This window comes from Periplaneta americana, chromosome 12 (assembly GCF_040183065.1).
Source record: "Periplaneta americana isolate PAMFEO1 chromosome 12, P.americana_PAMFEO1_priV1, whole genome shotgun sequence".
In the NCBI taxonomy this organism is placed as follows: Eukaryota; Metazoa; Arthropoda; class Insecta; order Blattodea; family Blattidae; genus Periplaneta; species Periplaneta americana.
In genome coordinates, this window is record NC_091128.1 from 47,331,156 (window position 1) to 47,354,855 (window position 23,700).

The following is a 23,700-nucleotide window of genomic DNA, read 5'->3' on the forward strand; positions in this document are numbered from 1 at the left end:
CACCCTCACAACGCAAGCTTCGTGACTGTATATACTAGACTGTGATATGCTCAAATACAACTTTCTCTGTGACCACTTCATAGTTGCGTCACAGTCTAGTATATACAGTCACGAAGCTTGAGTTGTGAGGGTGCTAGGAACAATAGACTGTGCCGGTACTATTTCACATTGTCTGTAGTGAAGCGATAGTAGCGATCCTAGTGGTTAGCAACTATCTAGGAATGCATATTTGCTAAGTATTGAGCTTCGTGACCTTAAATACTAGACTGTGGTTGCGTTTTGTCATGTTGATATTTTGAACTTCGTTGTCATTGCAACTGCACGGATGAAAGCTTCGACACATCTTTCTTTCAGTGAAGCGAATAAGTCTATTCCAGTAATACAGTGCTCTCATTTTACGAGGAAACTTCGGATCATTCCGCCGCCGAACGACTCTGCCGATCGCAGCGTGGGAAAGCAGTTCTACAAAACTTCTCAGCAGTTAGTTGCGTCTGAGAATTGTAGCGGAACGTGTGTGTGAGTGTTGCTTGTGTATTAAATAATCTGTTGCAAAATGAAGTGTACTGTTGAATAGCGAATTTATTTGGTTGAATGTTACGTGAAAAAGGATAATTATAGAAGATGAGTTCGGAGATTTGCTCGTAAATATCCTGACTCTAGCATTCCTACAAAATCTTACGTTTCGAAGTTGATGAAAAAGTGGCGTGTAAAGGTCCAGTTTGTGATATACAGAAGAAGTGGAAAAATACGTTTTAACTGATGATAAACTTGGGCATATGCGGGCGCGATTAGAAGTAAGTCTCAGAAAATCACTTAGGCCTATTCGTCTAGCGCAGGAAACTAACATTATCCATGGACCAGATTGCTGAAATTTAGATCATAGGCTATAAAAAAAGGTTTGTGCAGGAACTTTACAGACAGATTTCGCTGCAAGAATAAAGTTCTGTAATTGTTCTCTTGAAAGAACATGTGCAATGCAATCTATTACCGAAGAGGAATTACAGAAAGTGGCAAATAATTTGTTTAAACAATGTGAGGCATGTCTTGCTGTGGAAGGAGGTCATTTTCAACAATAAATGGTGAGTACTAAACCTGAATACATGTTATTTTAACCATAATTTAAATTAGTGGACTTATTTTATTCTGTAGTTGCTAAATGCCTTCATTTGCCGGTAGTAACGGAACACGCTACCCGCCGGTACAAGCATGACACGCAGGAAAGTGTACGCCGGGGTTCCGCTGTACTCTAGTTTCCTCGTATAAAACTGTCTTAGAAACATTATATATTTTCTCTACAATGGTGGGTATTTCACTAGTCCATACATAATTCACCGAAGTGTTCCTAGCTAGTGTGACGTGCTGAAGCTGTAGTTATTTCATTTTTGTTCCCGCTTTAGCGTAACCTTTGGTGCATCGCATGATCAAAATTAATGGAGCAATGGTGGAATGCTTGTAGGAAAAAACGGGAGTATCCCGCGGAAATCTACCACAGAGCACCATCTTTGTCCGCAACAAATTTTAATTGGACTCTCCAGGATTCGAAGACGGGTCACCAGTGTGTAATGCTAACGCTCTAGCTGTTCGGCTAATAATGATGTACCGGGACATCACTTTATTTTTACTTGCATTTTTATTGTACCTGCGTTTCTGAATGTACTTGACTCTCACCCCTTCACTAATGTTCTTGCTCCCGTCAGTCACACAAACTTACGGCCGCTGTTGCATTCGAAGTCTGCTAGCAGGGTAAAGAATATAGTGTGTTTCAGAAATATGGTTGCGTTTTCTATAGAAGAAAGAGTCTATATTATTGAAGCTTATTTCCAGGGGCAGGTATTTATGGAGATTAATTTTATCATTTGTGGTTTTTAATATTGGTGTCGGCGGAGATTGATTTGTACTCTTGGCGGATATTAATGGAAATTTTGAAAAATACAATTATTTCCAAATTGGAGTATTAACTCAGTATGAATATTACTTTCCAAATAATTAACATTAAAGGTTCGTTGGTTTCTGGTAAAGGTGCAGTATGGCCAATAGACAATATTTGTTCATTAAAAAAAAAAAAAAAAAAAAAAAAAAAAAAAAAAAAAAAAAACTGTAGCCCTCAAATTAACACCTTCAAATTATTAGTGAAATGTTGAATTCTCCCTCTTTTGAGTTCACTAATGTAATCAGAACACCTGGAATACCATGTAATGTAGCCTACTTGAATTTATAACAAATTCAAATGAAAAAAAAAAGTCCGAAAAAAGAACTCGGAATATGAAATTCGCTATAAAACGAAGCAATAGTAATAATTCGCGAATGTGTTCATATTTCGCTGTTAGAACTCTATTTCGCGATTTGTCGCGATTGTGTTATCCGCATATTATTAATCAGAATCACTTGATTGGTAAAGATTAGTAAAAATCTATTGTATATCTATTATGTCGTGATTTTCGCGATCTCCATAAACACTTGCCCCTGCTTATTTCGCACAGGTACGGTGTGCAGCATGACTGAATAACTTTACCTGTGTGGACTGAGCAGAATTGAAGATTAGAGTTACCGAAAGTACGGTAATATGCTGAATAAAGTACCTATTATATAATGAGTACAACCGCCTGAAGCGTTGAGTTTGTTATTAGATCTACTCTACTGTATTTTGATAAAATATCGCAAAAGTAATAAACAAACTGAAAGTCGTAATATCGTATTTCCCTGTAACATAAATGGATACACTATTTTTCCCTCCTCCTATAGCTAGTAAAATGATTTGTTTACATATTGCACTAGTAACACCAAACTCCTGTAATGGAAGGGGATAACAGTGTTTCCGAGTATAGCCAGGTTAATGTTAAAAATGTTGGTAAAAATAAAGTGATGTCCCTGTATATTTGACTTCTGTGGAAAACGTAATTACGTCGTTTCTCTTGATAGCTAAGCGGGATATGTAATTCTCCGTTTCAGATTGAAAGATTTAAATTGATGCTTGAGAAATCAATATACTTAACTTAAACATTCAATCTCCATGCTACCGGAATCGGAAGGTAACTTCCCCCCCCCCTTTTTCCCCGAGATTTGTTGACATTTTATTGGTAAACATTTTTATCTTTTACATTTTTTTTTAACTAATTTTTAAAACAATTCTTACCTGCACTTGCCTCTAGTATGCCTACTGTGCTTACGTAAACAACAACACACTGATTTTTTTTTTGTCAGGTTTCAGTTTTTATGATTTCTGTTTACTAAACTAACACAAACACAACACCCATGCCCAAGGCGGGACTCGAACCCACAACCCTTCGGACCAAGCCATAGAGTCATTACATTGAAGCATATCATATACAGACCGATTATTTAGTCCTGACAGCTCAGCGACGCGAAAGAGGGGAAGTAATAGAAGGAGTGGGGAGAGTTCGGGAGTAGAGATAAAGGCGAGCGGTCGGTAATAACCTAAACACCCCTTGGCGTAACTAAATGGACTCGCCTGTCTCAGGCGCACATCTCCGGCGACTGTCAGGACTAAATAATCGTACTGTACTGTTTTATTAATACAAAGACATAAATGTGCCTATCATCTTCTATTGATCACAAAATTAATGGTAAATTATTTTAACACGAATATAAAACTTATTAATTTAATGTTTCAGCAGAGCGTTTAGAATAGAAAGTGTGGTAGCTCGGCAAGGGTCTAATGGAACTTTTAAACCCCCTAGTGTCGCAAAGGCAGCTGAGCGAAACATTGGCGCGGCGATCGTACTAAGACTGCAGGTTTTCCTCTTGATACTATGGACAGAGCAGGTAGAACTCGTTCTGCTATGGAATTAAGGAGATATTTCTTGTGGTGTTCGGGTAATTTTTATTGTGCCGTTTATGTGAGCAGTCCACACCTGTGGAGTAACGGTCAGCGCGTCTGGCCGCGAAACCAGGTGGCCCAGGTTCGAATCCCGGTTGAGGTTTTTTCCGGGGTTTTCCCACAACCCAGTACGAGCAAATGCTGGGTAACTTTCGGTGCTGGACCCCGGACTCATTTCACCGGCATTATCACCTTCACATCATTCAGACGCTAAATAACCTAGATGTTGATACAGCGTCGTAAAATAACCCAATAAAATAAAAAAAAATATGTGAGCAAGTAGTTTTGTTCTTGATGCAAATCCGATTATATAATCTGTAAGGAAGAGACGTTTCTTTTATCCACCCAAAGACTAGACTATTTTTCAGAAGTGTTGTAGAGCAATTCCACGAAGGCAGAAAACTGTATGATCGTGCTTATATCTGTGATATTAATTTTTCTGCGGTTCTTATTGTAAGAGCCGATAAATTTGTTATTGCGTAAAGAGGTAGCACTGACGACCAAAACCGCATGCCGTAACACATTTTCCCAAACTTGCCTCGATATCTTAAAAAAAGAAAAGAAGAGAAAATATCCAACCAAGAGGACAGCAATCCTTTGTCATAACAATGTACCCTTACCAAACACCATCTGGCTATGACCAATTCCATTGACGCTAAATAACCCAGTAGTTGATACAGCATCGTTAAATATCCGAGTAAAAAAATAATTGGATGTGACACCCGAAAATCAGAACAACACCTTAGCTAATCATGCGCTGTATGCATTTATGTGCCATTACTCCACACCTGAATGCCCAAAATTATATCTAGTTACATTGACCGTAATTCCTTCCAGGGAATGAACTCCAGACTAGCATTTCAGCTGTTTAGTGTGAGTTTTTCAAAATCGATATATTTTTTAGAGTTATAAACTGTGATGGTTTCGAGGGAAGTGAAAATACAAAAGAAAAGTGAATGAATGACCTTGCAGATACGCTGAACTCAAAGACTCCCTCCTCTGCCCTGTACAAAGGATCCTAGCATTACACGATTTTATAAAATATATTACACGTAATTCGCAATATAAAGAACACGTTTGTCTAAGAAAGAGCCCTTGAATTATTTAGAGTGACAATTCAGAACACTCACGAAATATATTAATTCTTGTTGGATGGCAGATTTAAATATATTCTGACAGAAAAAATTTAACCAGGATCCTCCAGAGCAGGGATGTCAATCAGAGCGTATATGCGCTGCAGAGAAGGCTTGCGCCACTAGAGCACGTAGAGCTCGCAGCTACGAATACGTGCTTCGGTGAGGATTGTACCACAGTCTACTATATACAGTCGCGAAGCTTGAGGTGATTTTTTGCAAATCTCGTGATAAAGCGCTCCAAGCGGTTAGCAACTAGAAACAATAGACTGTCCACGGTCGACTTTGGACTGTGTCGTATTTCCATCGAGTGCTAGCTCGTTGCGGATTTCACATTGATGCTTGTGAAATGTTCGTTATTGGTTGTAATGAAAATGTTAATGGCTAAAATACAATAATTGGAATAATAATATTTTACTAGAGACGTAGAAAAATTAAGTTTGTTTTAATGAAATTCATTGATCACGTTTTATTTTCAATTCTGGTGGGATTATTATTGCTCAGGCCTACTTTTTTTTTTTCAAAGGATATGTTTTTAATTATAGCTGTTAATTTTGTTGTTATTTTTATTTGTTACTTTATTAGAGACTTAGAAAAAGTCTATTACAATAAAATTTATTGATCACGTTTTATTTCCAATTCTGGTGTGATTATTATTATTGCTTAACCTCATCCCACTTTGTTAACTACGTAAGCCTACACTACAAGTACCGGTACACGTAAGTTACTCCATTAATTCATATTTCCATTATTATTGTTGTAAAGGGAAATGAAAATTAATATTTATTGATTTCATAGTTAATTATCGCTATAATCTTGAATGATTGAAGCGATTATAGTAAATTTCAGTTCGTTTTGCACAAACAAAAATAATATTAACCTATTTCTTGCAGGTATCTTCGAGTTTATGGTGGAATTTAATATACTTCATTAAAATAATAAATAAACTTCATGCATTTAATATTTCAATACTGGAAGGAAGGTGTTAATTTTTCCAAAAGAACACAACGAAAGTGTAACATATTTTGTCGTCTACTAGGAGAGAGATCTGCGATGATGAGGCGATAGTAGCGATCCTAGTGGTGGGCAACTACCCATGTTTGCATTTTTACTACATATTGAGCTTCGCGACTGTATATAGTAGACTGTGGTTGTACAGTGTACAGTTGGCATTAATCATGCACCGAGCGAACTAAACTAGAACTTTTCTACCGACCTCTTGCTGCAAACATAGAAACTGTACCACAAGAATTGCTGCTAGAAATAATGGATATTGGTAATACAGCGTTATTGAAACATGCATATAATGATCAGGACCTCCTTACCTTTTGCAAATGTTAGAGCCCTGATCTGAATCCTATGGTCCGTAAGTTTGCAGCTCAAATTATGACAATTTTCGATAGCACGTATGTATGTGAACAATTTCTTTCATTAATGAAGCTAATAAAGCCAAGACTAAGGGCCAAATTATCTGATAACAGTATGCGTGCTACGCTTCGACTTGCTACTTCAAGTAACATAGTTCCAAACATTACAAGGCTGGTATCGGACAGAAATCATAGGAACGATTCTGATGAAACTTTATTTTGAAATGTTAATTTTCCCTATTTTCGCCATTACAAAAGATAGTAATTCTAATAACCAAAAATATTCAGAAATCATTATATATGTTATGTGATTAGTAAAGCAGTAGTCGGCTGTAATAGTCTACAAAACTAACCTTGGCTGACTATTCTGGTTTAACTTCATTTTCCAATGTTCATTTTCCCTATGATCGCTATTACTGAAGATAATAATTGTAATAACCAAGAATATTCAGAAGTAATTCTATCTCTTATGTTATTTTTAAGTTACTAAAGCAGTTTTAGGCTATAATAGTCTACAAAACTAATCTTGGCTATTGTAAAGTATACATAAATTATTCAGCTATCAGATAATTGCATTTAATAAAAATGTATAAATAAATGTGTAAGGAATTATTACACTCATTTTCACTTTGTCCGCCCCTGTGTCTTGCTCGTTTCTGTGTTCACGGAATTCCACTTCAGCACGTAAGCACGCGAACGAATCGAACGTCGTTCATGCGCTGTTTCTTTGACATCACTGCTCCAGGGCGACATTTTGGAATTACAAAATGATTATCTTGTGATGATCACCGTAGACTTTCTACATCTGAACATTTTTCAATCTCTGTGCCGGTTAAAAAATGTGCTGTATTCAAGTACTAATTGTGAACTCCTAATTGAATCCAAGCACCTAGCTTCTACTTCATTAAATATACATGTCTAATTATTAATTATTTTATTTTTAATAATAGCACATTAGTTATAATTAACGTAAAAGTTATTTCGGTAACAAAAGTACATTATAATTATTCTACTTTGCATCTAGGCTACAACTTAACCTGGTTTACAATCTTATTACATTTGTTTATTACGTTTCCATATCATAAGAGGTTTCTAATCGAGCATATGAGAAAGTAATAGATCTCATGGAAAAGTCGTTAATTTAATATTCTCCAATAAGTAGCATACAACTAGTTAATACAGTGCTACTAAATTGTTTTAATTTTACAAAACACAAAATAACCTAGGTATTTCAAAAGATCAAAACTTACATTAGCATAGATATAATATCGAAGCTTAATTTATGAGTCTAAGGTGCACGTAATATTTCTTGTTCCCCTGAATTACGTATAAACCAGGTACAATTGCAACTAATGACTGAATAGTAGATAAAAATTATTGGTGAAAATGAAGTATCTCTTTTATTATATTATATTCTTTCTTGTGTATAAAAAAACTATAGTTTCATGTCAATGCGTACTTTATAATACCATAAAAATGTTCAGTTTAGCCAAGCTGTATTTCTGGCCGAAGCCAGCACAGTGTTACATTTTCCGCTTAATTACTATATTTGCTATTCATCGTTGTGTTATATAGAGACATCATTTTATTTTTACTTCAATTTTTATTGTACCTGAGTTTCTGAATGTACTTCACTCCCACCCCTTCTACTAATGAAGTTCAACCGTCCTCCATACAGAACCAAGACCGCATATCCATATACAGTCATAGTAGCTTTACGGTCATAGTAAACAGTACGTTCCAAAAAAAATATGTTCGCGTTTTCCAGTGACGAAAGAGCTTTCAACATTGCATCATTTCCCATTTGCCTACGTCGCATCCCGGTTTCCCCCACCTGCTTCTATTCGTCTTTCTGTAAATGCTAGTGGCTGGGCTGTCTTAGCTCTTTTCTGAGAACATTAATTTCTGTTAGGAATTGGACGTCTACGTAATATTATACCCATACAATTGTTTAAATAACTTAAATAAAAGGGCCTCGTTAAGTAATTAACTGTCACGTGATTTCCTCCCTTTATAAAGTAGGTACAGAATTATTTCAACATGAGTTACTGATACGAAGTACGAACCTAGTAATTGGAATTACGTACAATAGTCGATAGTGCGATAATATGCACATTAGAACTGAAGCCTCTATCGAAATGAACGACCACCATTTCCAAAAATGAGTTTAAATATCCATATTATGATTATTTTTCAATTTAACTTTATTCTCTATATTGTACGCTAATGTGCTGTAGACAGTATAATATACACTGCATAATGAATACGTCCGCATGGAAAGCTCAGTGCGTGAGTAAAAACACTTATTGTTAATACTGTACTGTATTTTTATTAAACAAAAACCTAATGAAAATTATCAAACTCAAAATTGCGATATTTCTTAGTTTACGTAAATAGATGAACCACTTTTCTCCTCTCCCATACCTAGTAAAGTGATCTGTTTATATATTACGCCAGTATCATCGAACTACAGTCGTGGAAGGGGTAGCAAACGGTGTTTCCGGTTCTTAATCGTTAATCCAAAGGTATAGCCAGGTTAATATTAGAAATGTTAATAAAATTAAAATGATGTCCCTGTATAACTCACAATTTCTTAATGTAGTAATATTACATTTTTAAAGAAATAAAATATTGTAACAAAGTACTCTACAATACATTTTTATTTAATAGGTTATTTTTAAAGACCTTTTGCATTCGCTCGAATAGCGATCCTGAAACTGCGGCTGGAAAACTGAGCTAGCGCCACTCGGCGACGAACCACTGAACTAGAGGAAGTAACGTCACTTTCTCTTCTACCCGCTCTGGTTTCAGTATTCGAAGAAATCGGGTATTTTACACAATTGAAGATCTCCCCGGAATAAGTGTAGGTCAATCTAGAGCGTCCAACAGCCACTGAACGAATATTGCACACTTTTATCACTGCTAATATAGCGCTGTAAATCAATTTTCAATACTTTTATCACAGCCACAAGACATTTCAGATCTTATTGTACTTTATAGAGCATTATTTAGAACATTAACACATTTAGCATATCACGAAACATGTAAAATATAATTAGACTATTATGAAAGTCGCCATTGCTTCTTCTTCTTCTTCGAATTAGTAGTACGATCCACTTCCACTAGATGGAAACTGACACGACTGGCAGAGCCGGCAATACATGAAAACGGAATGATACTAAATGTGAGGAATGTTACTACAGGTGTGTAGTATTATGTGACAGGTTAGGTTAGGTTTGATTAGGTGTGTATTATGTGACAGGTTAGGTTATATTAGGTGTGTAGTATTATGAGAAAGGTTAGGTTAGGTCTGATTAGGTGTGTATATTATTACAATGTTGGCAACACTGAAACCCACTGTAACATTAAAGAAATATGGCGGTATTCTTCGTTCACCCACGACGATTTTCGTATATAAGTAAGGTAGGTATTTAGGGCGGGTTAGAAATAGGCCACGGACCTCTTCCCTTCCCCCATACTTTCTCTTCTACTATCACAAAGAACTTGCTAATTTCTTAGATAACAATCCTGTAATATAAAAATTGGGGAAAATAATTATACTGTAAGTTCACAGGGCTAACGACTTCGAAGCTGAGTACCTGGTTATAATGAAGTGCACTGGAAGCAATTTAAAACATGGGGGCATGAGATAGTTACTCTGCCTGCCATAAAAAAATTCACTTCAATGAAATCCCCAAGGTAAAAAAAAAGGGCGGGTTAGGTGGGCTTACAGCTCTCCCAGTGATCACATCAATTTCTACTACTGAATACTTTAAATCCAAGTAATTTTCAAGTTATTTTATATTTATTTATTAGCGGCTGGGACATAAGAAAGATTTACCTAAGTATGTAACCAACAAATCTATAACAACCCCTTTCATAAGAAAGGAACATTTCAGCGGCATATTTCGTTAGGTCTATATTTACTAGCTGAACCATTTCACCATTACAGACAATCGACATTAATGGCAGTAAGGACGTCAGTCCTAGGTGCCCACGCCTTTACCCTAAGGAAATGCTCCTGGTACTTATTCATATTATAGGCTGGGTAGATCCAGGGCCATAGTGTCGCTGAAGGATTAAATCATACCTGCACAAACAGCGCTCGACGAGCGCGCGCGCTCCTTCCGAGTGGGAGAGCTGTGTTTACAGCTCGCCGAATCGGAGAGGAAGATACGTCAGAATGACATAGATCTGCTATAGATAGAGGAGAGGGAAACGACCACTCAGCTATCTAGTGGAGTGCAGTGTGTATTCTCAGTAACTGTTTCACGTTGCTTACCTACTGCTACAGTACAGTATGGAGGAATCTAAAAGACGAAAAAGTAGTGATCAGGCAAATTCTTTCAATGTTGCATGGGAAAATGCTTATTTTTTCATAGCTGCTGGAGTAAATACTCAATTCTTTATCTGCCACAACATTTTGAAAGGTAGAAAGAAAATAACATAATGCGTCATTACGAGTCCATACATAAAGATACTAAAGATATTAATCTTCAACAATTTTATTTTAATATCTCTCTTCAGGGAAAAGGCCAACTCAGTGTTGATATGTTGAATAAATTACGGGATTTCAGTCGTAAACTTAACTTTTCGTAAGTCAGTTTCGGGAAGGTAATATGGCTTACTTTCGAACGATAGAAACTGCTCGTGATGAAGCAATGTTAAACGATTATGTGCAAATATTAATTGAAATTCAAAATGAATTTAATTCTAGGTTCAAAGATCTTGTCTTAAGATCCACACCAATGGAGTAACGGATTCTCGGTCGGGACAAGTTACCTGGTTGAGGTTTTTCCGGGGTTTTCTCTCAACTCAGTATGAGCAAACGCTGAGTAACTCTCTGTGTTGGACCCCGGACTCACCTCACCGGCATTATCACCTTCTTCTCATTCAGACTCTAAATAACATAAGCTGTTGATAAAGCGTCGTAAAATAACCTGTCTTAATTGGAAAGAAGTTTAAAGTTATCATAATAAATTCCTTCAACACCAGTTGAAACAATGCCATATAAGTTACAGGTGGGCCTGGTTGGCGCAGTTGGTATAGCGCTGGCCTTCTATGCCCGAGGTTGCGGGTTCGTTTCCGGGCCGGGTCGATTGCATTTAAATGTGCTCATATAAGCTCAGCAGTTGCGAGCGTCGTTAAATAAAACATAACATTTAACGATTTACAGCTCGGACTTATTGATCTTCAATGTGACCTAAGGGCTAAAGATCATTTGAATAATACTACTAGCCTGGTTGAGTTTTACAAGACTAAACATTAGCAATAATATCCACGACTACACAGGCTGTCTGTGAAAATGATTGCTCTGTTTGGCTCAACATTTATATTTGTGAGCAACTGTTTTCTATAATCAACTTTAATAAAGGCAGGCGTCGAACATCTGTAACGATCATTACGATCAGTAGGCTACTGTTCCTTTCAGCTGCCAATAGCATAAAACCTCGTTTTGATGTACTGATAAATAAAAATATAACAAAATGATATTGTACATTGTAGGTATAAAATTTCTATTATTTCTGTAAAATAAATATTTCTGTATTAATTAATAAGTCCAAGATAGTTTTGCAAACACTGAATGGGAATTCATTTCATAAACACTCGTACTAGTACTTCCCTTTTGTGTATGTTTTGTACGAGATCACCCCTTCTTCCAGTCCACCCTATACTGTGCGCAGCTAAAATCTGCATTCTGCTCATGAGCTGTGAGCCGGCTCGGAGAGCGGAAACCTTGTGCAGGCCTGGATTAAATCAACAGAGAAAATCCATCACCCCACGACCTTCCTGCTTCGCAGCGTTAAGGCCCATTCACAATGAAAATTAAACATAACCGTAACATAAACACAGAAGTTTGTGCACAGGCTACCAAATGGGATCATTCACAATGATTCACATAAGCATTGACATAAACATTACCGTAAGACGTTAACATGAAAGTTTTCAAACTCCAGACTTTCATGCTTATGCTTACGTGATTTGCAAACAGAACACAATCGTGGGGCGCTGAAGTTTACGACAGAATATGAAGAAATGGCGTCGATGTTATGTTGCCATGGTTACCAAGTATGTTTGCTGTTATGTTTATGTTCCCATCGTGAATGATGGTATGACTTCTTGATTTTACTGTAACGTTAAGTTAACGCTTACGTTATGTTTAATTTTCATTGTGAATGAGCCTTTACTCCTTAAGGGTACATGTAGGTGAACGACCACAAATATTATTAGAAAATGTAGGCTCTAAGTTTCTAAAATTGTATAAGAAAATGAACTCAATTGGACAAAAATTACAAGGTACCACAACAAGACTTAGTGGAACTTAAATATCTGATAAAAGTATAAAAAGGGTTAATAATATTTTTCAATCAGTTTTATCAAAGTATAAAAAAAAACAAACAAAAAAAATTCCGCAGTTACATCATTTGGTAACCATGACATTGTTATGGTCTCTCGGACATCTTTAATAATTTTCCTGCATGTAATAAACACTTATTTCTGAAAAGTAGACTACTCTCAAACATGTAGAGTTGTTTATTTTAATACAATTAATTTTTTTATTTGTTCTGTATAAAATATATTATAATTTACATCATGTTTTGTGACCTAATTTTTCTATTTTCAAAGAAATAGGCATTATTGTAATCTACCTTGTGCATAAATGCATGTTAAATCAGCGTACAAAATTTCAGAATTCTATCTCTAATGGTTGTGGAGTTATGAAATAATATGTGTGAAAATTTTCAAATTTTGGAAAATTTAATTTAAAGTAAAAGTGGATTCTAAAAAATATTATTAGTAATCTTTTTTATACTTTTATCAGATATTTAAGTTCCAATAAGTCTTGTTGTGGCACCTTGTAATTTTTGTTCAATTGTGAGTTCATTTCCTTATTACATTTTAGAAATTTAAAGTCTGCATTTTCTGATAATATTTGTGGTCGGTCACGTACATATACCCTTAACCGCGACGCTATCGCGCGTCCCAAAATGTATTACTGCATATTGCTAAAATAGTATATGTATTTAGTACGCTTTACTGTTTAATTTTAACGACGTAACCGAAACCTATAAACGTATTGTGTTTACTTGCCAGCCTGTATTGAAACTTCAGCATTATACCCATCACAGTTACTAGGTTAGTATCTTTTTAGATATTTGTACAATACTTACATCAACTGTAGAGCTGATGAAATTAGTTATTTTCTCTACTCCACCAACAATGCTGCGACCCACTTGACCAAGCTTTTCTCCGTCATTACCATATTTGTCTTCCTCTTTGATAGTATCCACAATTGGTTGGGGCTATACGTGGAAAGCAGAATTTTGTTATGGGTTATTTCAGTTATGTAGCAAATAAATACGGACTTCTAAGAAGAACCACCATTCCTCCAACTCAACTACATTTTTCTCTCAATCTGTTTTCAGGTTAGGTGACAGTTTGAAAATATGAAACTCAATGAAACTCCTATTATACGCCGAAGACTATACAACTATATGTGAATACATGGCGTTTCTAAAATAGACCGACGAATTTTGAGATCGGATAGATAACCTTTCTTCAAACAGTTTTTGTTAAGGAACTCATGGGCTGCGATACTTTCTTTCAGAGCAATGGTTTTCATATAAATCCAATGTCAAACTGTGTCTGAAACTATTACACGGTTAGAAAAGTCAGAGCAAGAGATGCCGAAAGTCCTCAAATTTATGAGACACCAAGTACACCGGTTACTGAACGTGTAAAACAGGAGTGGAAATCAATTTTATATAAAAATAACGGATATGGAACATTTTGTAATATAAACAGCAAATTGGTGGACATAGATTCACCCGAGAATAAAGAACTGTCTCTTAAAGACTGCAATGATGTTAGGTTTTTTTCGTTTTGCTCCTATCACGTCATGCGACGTTGAGCACAGCTTTTCACAGTACAAACTGTGTTTAGCAGATAACCGAAAAAGATTTACGTTTGAGTCACTGAAAATGTATTTCGTAGTACATTGCAATTCGGTACTGTAACTGCACTTCCTAAAGACGACCAATACGATAAATGAAGAAATTAAAATTGCTACTTGTTTATTTCCATCATTAACAGTGTGTATAATTAAACACAAATGCTTATAAAATAGAGGAAAATAAATGCTTTTCATATTCTCTTGACATTGTCATTATGTAATGTATATTTACTTTCAGAATGTACATATGTGTGTGTTTCTCCATAATATCGTACTCTACTCTAAATAGCAACGCTATTACCTCAACATATCTCTACCTTTCACTACCTGCAGTGAGTCAACAACCTATAGTACATGCACAGTAAACTTATTGTATCGGGTCCAAAGTCTCGAAGCCTAATAACATCACTCCACAAGCAAGTGCCCGATGTTGTAATACAGTAATCATATCCTCAAATAGCTATTGGGTTGAAAATAGATTGAGAGACCTAATTATAGAACTACACCATCAACATAGCTCCGTTTGTTAATTTGGCAAGTTATCCTAATATGTCTCATATTTTTATAGCAAGATAATTACGAATTAGCTCACCTGTAATACATTTACGAGAAGAGACTGGATGTACCTCAGGGCTGGCGTACTGCTGTCAGATTCTTTTCTTGTTCTATCTCCTTCATCAACAACTGGTTTACTACTTGTTGAAATCTGAAAATCATATGGAATAAGTAAATAAGTATTTAAGTTCACAAGTAAAAAAGAAATTAATATTTGCAATAAAAGTAACCTAAGCACGTAATAGACTAAATATAGCTGAACTGTTGTTTAATCAACTATTCGAAGACAGGTCTAAACCTCGCAAGTGATACCAATAAGGCACTACTTATGAGGCAACTAGGCCAGGAGATAAGGGGTAAGGTGGTCAGTTCCTTTCCCCCCTTTATTGCATACATCGCCGACTAGCTACATATTAAGTCAGACTTCAGATGCATACAACAATTGTTTTCCTCTGACACACATCGTCACGTGAGATGTACTGCCTTATAATAGATGTACAAATCAGCCAGGATCTCAATCAGAGGATAAATAGCTGAATAAATAAATAAATTCAGTTAACAACTGGATCAGCCTGCTCATTGCTTACCGATTCGATCGGTCCTTTAGTAAAGCGTATTATATTATATTGTATTTATTTACATTCCATGGTATTCGTATATCGCTTCACAGTTAGAATATGGAACATGTCAAAAAAATCTTAACAATACTACAAAGTCTTAATTCATAGTCGCACTCTAGTTGTCTAGTTGAAATACAATACAGGAGGATTCTACAATATACCGAAGGGTTTTTACAATATATAAGTACAGGGACATCATTTTATTTTTATTAACATTTCTCATATTAACCTGGCTATACCTTTCAATCAACAGTTGAGAACAGTTTGCTACCCCCTTCCACGACTGGAGTTCGTTGATACTGGCGTAAAATACAAACAAATCACTTTACTAGGTATAGGAGGGAAGAAAAGTAGTTCATCCATTTACGTAAACTAGGAAATATCGCGATTTTGAGTTTGATAACTTTCCTTAGGTTTTTGTTTAATCAAAATACAGTACAGTATTAACAATGAGTATATTTACTCACGAACTGAGTTGTCCATGCGGACGTATTCATTATGCAGTGTATATTATACTGTCTACAGCACATTAGCGTACACTATAGAGAATGAAGTTAAATTGAAAAATAATCATAATATGTATATTTAAACACAATTTTGAAAATTGTGGCCATTGATTTCGATACAGGCTTCAGTTCTTTTGTGCATATTATCGCACTATAGACTATTGTACCTAATTCCAATTACCAGTTTCGTCCTTCGTACTAGTAACTCATGTTGAAATAATTCTGTACCTACTCTATAAAAGAGTACCTTACTTACTTACTTACTTACTTACAAATGGCTTTTAAGGAACCCGAAGGTTCATTGCCGCCCTCACATAAGCCCGCCATCGGTCCCTATCCTGTGCAAGATTAATCCAGTCTCTATCATCATATCCCACCTCCCTCAAGTCCATTTTAATATTATCCTCCCATATATGTCTCGGCCTCCCTAAAGGTCTTTTTCCCTCCGGTCTCCCTACTAACACTCTATATGCATTTCTGGATTCGCCCATACGTGATAAAAGAGTACCTTACGTATTGTAAATTCAATCTTCACCTCTGCCCGATCCGAAAAGATAAAATTACTCAGACATGCGTTCTACTTCCATCCAAGTTCTTATATCGCAGGGTCGCAGGAAGGGGGAAAATCACGTGACAGTTAATTACTTAACGAGGCCCTTTTATTTAAATTATTTTAAACAGTTGTATAATATTACGTAGACTTCCAATTCCTAATAGAAAGTAATGTTCTCAGAAAAGAACTAAGACAGCCTAGCCACTAGTCTTTACAGAGAGGCGAATAGAAGCAGGTGGGGGAAACCGGGATGCGACGTAGGCAAATGGAGGACAGTACCTGTGCGAAAATGATTTACTATTGGAAGCTCTTTCGTCACTGGAAAAGGCGAACATATTTTTGGAGCGTACTCTTTACTATGACCGTAAGGCTACTATGACTGTATATGCGGTCTTGGACCTGTGTGGAGGAAGGTTGAACTTCATTAGTAGAAAGGGTGGGAGTGAAGTACATTCAAAAACTCAGGTACAATAAAAATTGAAGTAAAAATAAAATGATGTCCATGTACAATACAAGAGAACCAAGGGGTTAATTGTTGTTTAGTCAACTTACTGTCCAAAGGCAGGTCTGAACCTCACAAGTGATACTAAGAAGGCACCCTCCATTGCAAACATCGCCGACTAGCTACATATTATACAAGTCAGAAAGGGGTTAGTATCGATACTTAATACAAGACAGAAATATTCAAGCAGCGTTGATGAATGACATAAATTCATCTACAGAATAGAAAGCGTGAGAAATTAGGTACTTCCTTGATTCGGCCCTAAATAATCTTTTGTTTTGAGTTTGATTTTTTATATACATAGAGAGGCTATTAACAGTTCTTACTGCTATATAACTCACTCTCAACAGAATTAAACAAATGAAAGACAAATCAATTGTACGGGACAAATGAAAGTTAAGAGTCTGAGAAAGTAGTGGAATTTATGGTGAGGAAAGACGAATTTATACATATTTTCTCACGGTACTCTTATTTATTTTTGCCATTTAACCATTCCTCTATCATCACATTTATTCGTCATTTTATTCAACCAACAAAACAAATAAAAGTTCAAAGTTATCCTACCATTTTGATATGCTTACGGTATATTGTTTAATGACAGATGTAATGACTTCATTCTGAGAGAAATATGATTGTCCTATTTAATTCATCTGGTTTAAATTAATGAAATGAATGTATGTATACATAAATTATAAATGAATGTATGAATACATGATTTTATAAATGAATGTATGAATACTTGATTTTATAAATGAATGTATGAATACGTGAATTTATGAATGAATGTACGCGGATACGTGAATTTATGAATGAATGTACGGATACGTGAATTTATGAGTGAATGTACGGATACGTGAATGTATGAATGACTGTAGGGATACGTAAATTTATGAGTGAATGTATGGATACGTGAATTTATGAATGAATGTATGGATACGTGAATTTATGATTGAATGTATGGATACCTGAATTTATGAATGAATGTATGGATACGTGAATTTATGAATGAATGTATGGATACGTGAATTTATGAATGAATGTATGGATACGTGAATTTATGAATGAATGTATGGATACGTGAATTTATGAGTGAATGTATGGATACGTGAATTTATGAATGAATGTATGGATACGTGAATTTATGAATGAATGTATGGATACGTGAATTTATGAATGAATGTATGGATACGTGAATTTATGAATGAATGTATGGATACGTGAATTTATGAGTGAATGTATGGATACGTGAATTTATGAGTGAATGTATGGATACGTGAATTTATGAATGAATGTATGGATACGTGAATTTATGAATGAATGTATGGATACGTGAATTTATGAGTGAATGTATGGATACGTGAATTTATGAATGAATGTATGGATACGTGAATTTATGAGTGAATGTATGGATTCGTGAATTTATGAATGAATGTATGGATACGTGAATTTATGAATGAATGTATGGATACGTGAATTTATGAGTGAATGTATGGATACGTGAATTTATGAGTGAATGTATGGATACGTGAATTTATGAGTGAATGTATGGATACGTGAATGAGTGAACAAATATATTAATAAATAATTAACAAACAATAAATAAATTATTACATATTGACATTACGTTTCTGTTCTGAGATCTAATGAGCAAAGAATAATGTTCGTGATAACATTTCAATATTAAGAATAATGGAGATTTTTAAAATGTGTATATTGTTCCCTTTGTTTGGTTTCGTAACAAGCTGTTTTTACGGTGATGGGTTGTTAGTCCATCACCCAGCCCCCAACCTGGAGGACCACCCCTTATCCGGTGTCCACGACTGCTTAGTGAAACTTAAGCAGAGTCCGTATAGGTTTGATGCTTTTCCAATACACTGCGGGCTAAAGCAGGGAGATTCACTATCACCTATACTTTTTAACTTCGCTCTAGAATATACCATTAGGAAAATTAAGGATAACAGAGAGGATTTGGAATTGAATGGGTTATATCAGCTTGTCTATGCGGATGACGTGAATATTTTAGGAGAAAATCCACAAACGATTAGGGGAAAACACGGAAATTCTACTTGGAGCAGCAATAGGTTTGGGAGTAAATCCCTAAAAGACAAAGTATATGATTATGTCTCGTGACCAGAATATTGTACGAAATGGAAATATAAATATTGGAGATTTATCCTTCGAAGAGGTGGAAAAATTCAAATACCTGGGAGCAACAGTAACAAATATAAATGACACTCGGGAGGAAATGAAACGCAGAATAAATATGGGAAATGCGTGTTATTATTCGGTTGAGAAGCTCTTATCATCCAATCTGCTGTCCAAAACTCTGAAAGTTAGAATTTATAAAACAGTTATATTACCGGTTCTTCTGTATGGTTGTGAAACTTGGACTCTCACTCTGAGACAGGAACATAGGTTAAGGGTGTTTGAGAGTAAGGTTCTTAGGAAAATATTTGGGGCTAAGAGGGATGAAGTTACAGGAGAATGGGGAAAGTTACACAACACAGAACTGCACGCATTGTATTCTTCACCTGACATATTTAGGAACATAAAATCCAGACATTTGAGATGAGCAGGACATGTAGCACGTATGAGCGAATCCAGAAATGCATATAGAGTGTTAGTTGGGAGGCCGGAGGGAAAAAGACCTTTAGGAAGGCAGAGACGCAGATGGGAGGATAATATTAAAATGGATTTGAGGGAGGTGGGATATGATGGTAGGGACTGGATTTATCTTGCACAGGATAAGGACCGATGGCGGGCTGATGTGAGGGCGGCAATGAACCTCCGGGTTCTTGAAAAGCCATAAGTATATTTTTCTAGTACAGCTGTTGTCTCGTTTATCAGCATTGCTTAGATCCCATGAATTTTTCCTAATGCAGAAACGAAATGTATGACACAAGAGAATGTTAATATTTACATCATCATAGACATATTCTGAAATGTTCAGTCTGCAAGCAAATGTATGTCTTCTTTAACTTTTCAACTACCTCGGAATGTGAGGGGTTAGTGTAGCTTCTCTTGTTGTTACTTCCAGCAGTTGTGGACGTTGCTGGCTCTGTTGTCGACGAAGTCTGTTGTTTTCTGGAAGCAAGAAGGTCAATCTTTGTGGGCCCGTTTGTATCCTGATTTTGGCTGGAAGCTGGAAATCCTGCTACAAGTGACGAAGCGAAAATGAAGCACAGCACAAACAATGTGTCGATGCGCATCTTTCAAATGCAGACGCAATTCTGGAAACAAACAGAGCATAATCAGTAATTTTCAATTTCTATTTATTTATATTACTTGAAATTACTGGGTGTGGTACATGTGGAGAAAAATTTATGAACTGCCTTTAGAGTATTGATTGGCATGACAGGTGTAGCACTGAATGCATTCCGTAACGCAAGTCCTAGACAGGATGCCTTAGACCACGACGCCACGGCGCGGGACGATTAAGAACAGTTGAATGATACAATATTGTTGCAATGGAGACTATATGTAACTTCAGAATAGTAAGGGCTAAAATGTAGGTATAAATGTTAAATTTGTTACTTATTTGTGTTACGTGTAATATTTAAGTAATGAAAGATCCAGGTAATGCATTAATTTCTTACTGAATGAAGTTTGTACATTGAATGTTACATTTTCTTTGACAGTGCGTAAAATAAATGGTATGTGCATCTAATATTCTTATGTAGACCTAGGCATGAGGTTATTTTTTTTACGCACTAGTGTTTTAGGGTCTTATGCATAGACATTTCGCTAGCCCGCATTACGAGCGTGCTAAACTAGCCCGGCTATCGACTGATTACTTGTACAGGATTCATATCTTATCATATCCCTAACACTGGTTTATGAATACGAAAAACGTTAGTTCGCTGATCATCCACCGGAAGCCCGTGCTAAGAATGTCTATGAATATGGTCCTAAAAAGCTGATTTTAGGCATTGATAACAGCGGATAAAATGCAATTTTACGCACTATCGTAGAAAAACAGTTTTATTGACAAAGTTAACATAAAACAATATGTTCTTAACAGAAAATAAGAGATTTGAGGTACTGATGATGATATGATATGATATGATATATATGATATATGATATGATATGATATGATATATGATATGATATGATATGATATGATATGATAGGATATGATTTTTTGTGACAAGACATACACAACAAGAGGTATGCAAAATTTTTAACGAAACTCTTCCAAGTCAGCCGCCACATATTTCTCTGTCAACTATGATTACGAAAGAGAGAAATTCAGAGACACAAAAATATCCGATAGTCCGTCCACAATAACTTGAAACTTGACTTTGCGGGTGGTCAAAGAGAAATATTAAATTCTCCGTGAAAAAGAATCTACATTAGATATCTCGAAAGCAACTGTAAAAAATATTGCACAGTATTAATATCACCTTTACAAAGTCTAACCATTGCAGGAGTTAATGGAAAATGACTTTGTGAGAATATCGCTGTTCATGTTCTCTGAATTTTGCTTTTATTGTCCTTACAGTTCATAGTGTGCAAAATGACAAAATTCCTTTTTCGACTAGTTAAATTCCGTATATCATCGTTGATTTTATGAAACCTCCTATGTGACAGTACAGAGCATAATTTTTCAGGAGGAAGAAAACATTAATTTAATATCATTAGGTCTACACAGATTCTTGATGATATATTCACCGACGTTTTCTACTGAATTATCTAATATTTTAATTAGGCCTCGTAGTATTTAATTAATTTTTTCCTCCTCCTGAAAAAATTATGCTCTGTATTGTCCTGCACTGCCACAAAGGGGACTTTAATAAAATCAACGACGATATATGTTAGTACGAGTATAATATTGTCACAGACCATATCAAGCATTGCGAAAAGATAGTAAGAGATAATTTTCTCGATGGTTTATCCCTAAAGTTTATTGGTATAGCTCGGGCAAGGAACGATTACCAAAAACCAATGGTGGCGTTGCTGTCTGTTTTGACGTGTATATGTAGGCACGCCGAGGGGGCGAGAGGTACGGACCGATGGAAGTACTGTCTCTTATAAGAAGATGAACAAATAAGGACATCGCTGTGGAAATAAAGAACGTAGCAAGAGAAAAATTCGAAGCTAATTAAACGCGCAACATATGTTTACGAATGAAATAATAATACCGTGCGATACAAGACACGCATTCACATGCAATGGAACAAACTAAAGTCGTAATGTAACTATCACAACGCAAGATTGATTCTATCGATGTAATTTCTCTTCCGAATGTACTCTTGAATATCATTCAAGTTATCTCGTGATCTTGACCTTTCCTGTCGCCCGCTCTTCCTTATCGCACTGTTTCATTCGCATTCCTTCCGTCGGTATTCCCTGCTTGCCAGGCTAAACATTGTCATGTGTTGGTGGTTGAAATATTACCACTCATTGTCAGTAGTAGCGAATGGTGCATACCTTCATGTGGTGTACGTGGTTAACTCTTTGTGGCATTTCTCGCTTAAAACATGGCATTTGAAGAGCAAGTTATGTACTTTAATGTTTACCTTCATTTATTTATGCAAATATATTAACATATTATGCAGTTAATACATTAAGAAGGAAATATGATATGCAATATTAAAAAATAATCACAAATTTTATTTAGACATAAAATAATTTTTGTTGTCCATGGAGGAAACGATATATTTATTACATTATGACATGTTTAACACTGTGAAATTGAGTTTAAGTTATAGCGAAAGTTTGCGAATGTAAACGCTATTATTTTTTTTTCAGAGACACAGCTCTAAATTTCCCGGAGGCAGCTTTTTTATTTGGTTGCGGAGAAAAGCAGGGTCACGAAAATGAGAAATTTTAAAATCATATTAGCAATGTGTTAGGACTTAAAGATGTTTCAAGGCGATGTCGAGCGTAAACTTAAGATCAGTCTGATAAATGTATCTTACAATATTATGGCGAGATGGACAAAATGCGAAAGGAATAACAAGAGGTTTCTAGAATATAATGCCGACTGGCTCGGTTATAGATTTGTTTCCGAAAGTTGTTGACTTTTTCTTTCCGTGCCTCAAAGTGCAGTACCTGGCTCGAGCAGTGGTCGTCCAATTTCTTTTTGTGACTGTAGCCGTGAAAGTAAAGAAGAGAAAATTTAAAGTTTACTGGAAACTATGAGTCCGGAGAAAATTTCGTTCACGGCGGAGACAACTTTTTGTACGCAGGAACAAAAGATGAAGCGAGCCTTGTAAAAAAGCCATCGGAGGCATTTCCACATAAGACGGCTACGCAAGCTCTGCCTGTGTTTCAGCCAACACATAATTATTCAGATGAAGAGGCTTTTTTTCTAGACATATTCATCACCACAAATTGATGATATCGCAATCTAAAGAAATACATAGTGATGTTATTTATCCCTTACATCAGCCGTGGCGAAAATGTGATCGTGCGCCGAGCCACAGTGTAACCTGCAACATGCATTGCACCTATGGAGGGAGGCGGACACCCGAAGGGGAAGTGAAGCAACTGTCTGAATTATTAACGGATTTTCATTTTCCTTACGTCAAGCACTTAAATATAATTTTATACAGTACAAGGCTACAAACTAGTACGTGTAACGAAGAAAGAAATGAACAATATCACAACCTAAAATTAATTCTCTTCAGAATGTCTCTGCGACAGAGTTTCAAAATCAGGAATTATG

General features: G+C 35.8%; 1 protein-coding gene across 1 annotated transcript in view; it reads right to left on the minus strand.

Moving 5' to 3' along the window:
* LOC138710381 (uncharacterized) overlaps nt 1–20,254 on the minus strand; it is a 38,908-nt gene extending 18,654 nt beyond the window's left edge. Inside the window, exons 1-3 of the mRNA XM_069841261.1 lie at nt 20,019–20,254; nt 14,885–14,998; nt 13,511–13,642 (exon numbers count right to left, since the gene is read on the minus strand). Of these exons, the coding sequence (XP_069697362.1) occupies nt 13,511–13,642; nt 14,885–14,998; nt 20,019–20,237 (465 nt within the window). The 5' untranslated portion in view covers nt 20,238–20,254. The remainder of the gene's footprint in view (nt 1–13,510; nt 13,643–14,884; nt 14,999–20,018) is intronic.
* Nucleotides 20,255–23,700: the final 3,446 nt, after the last annotated feature.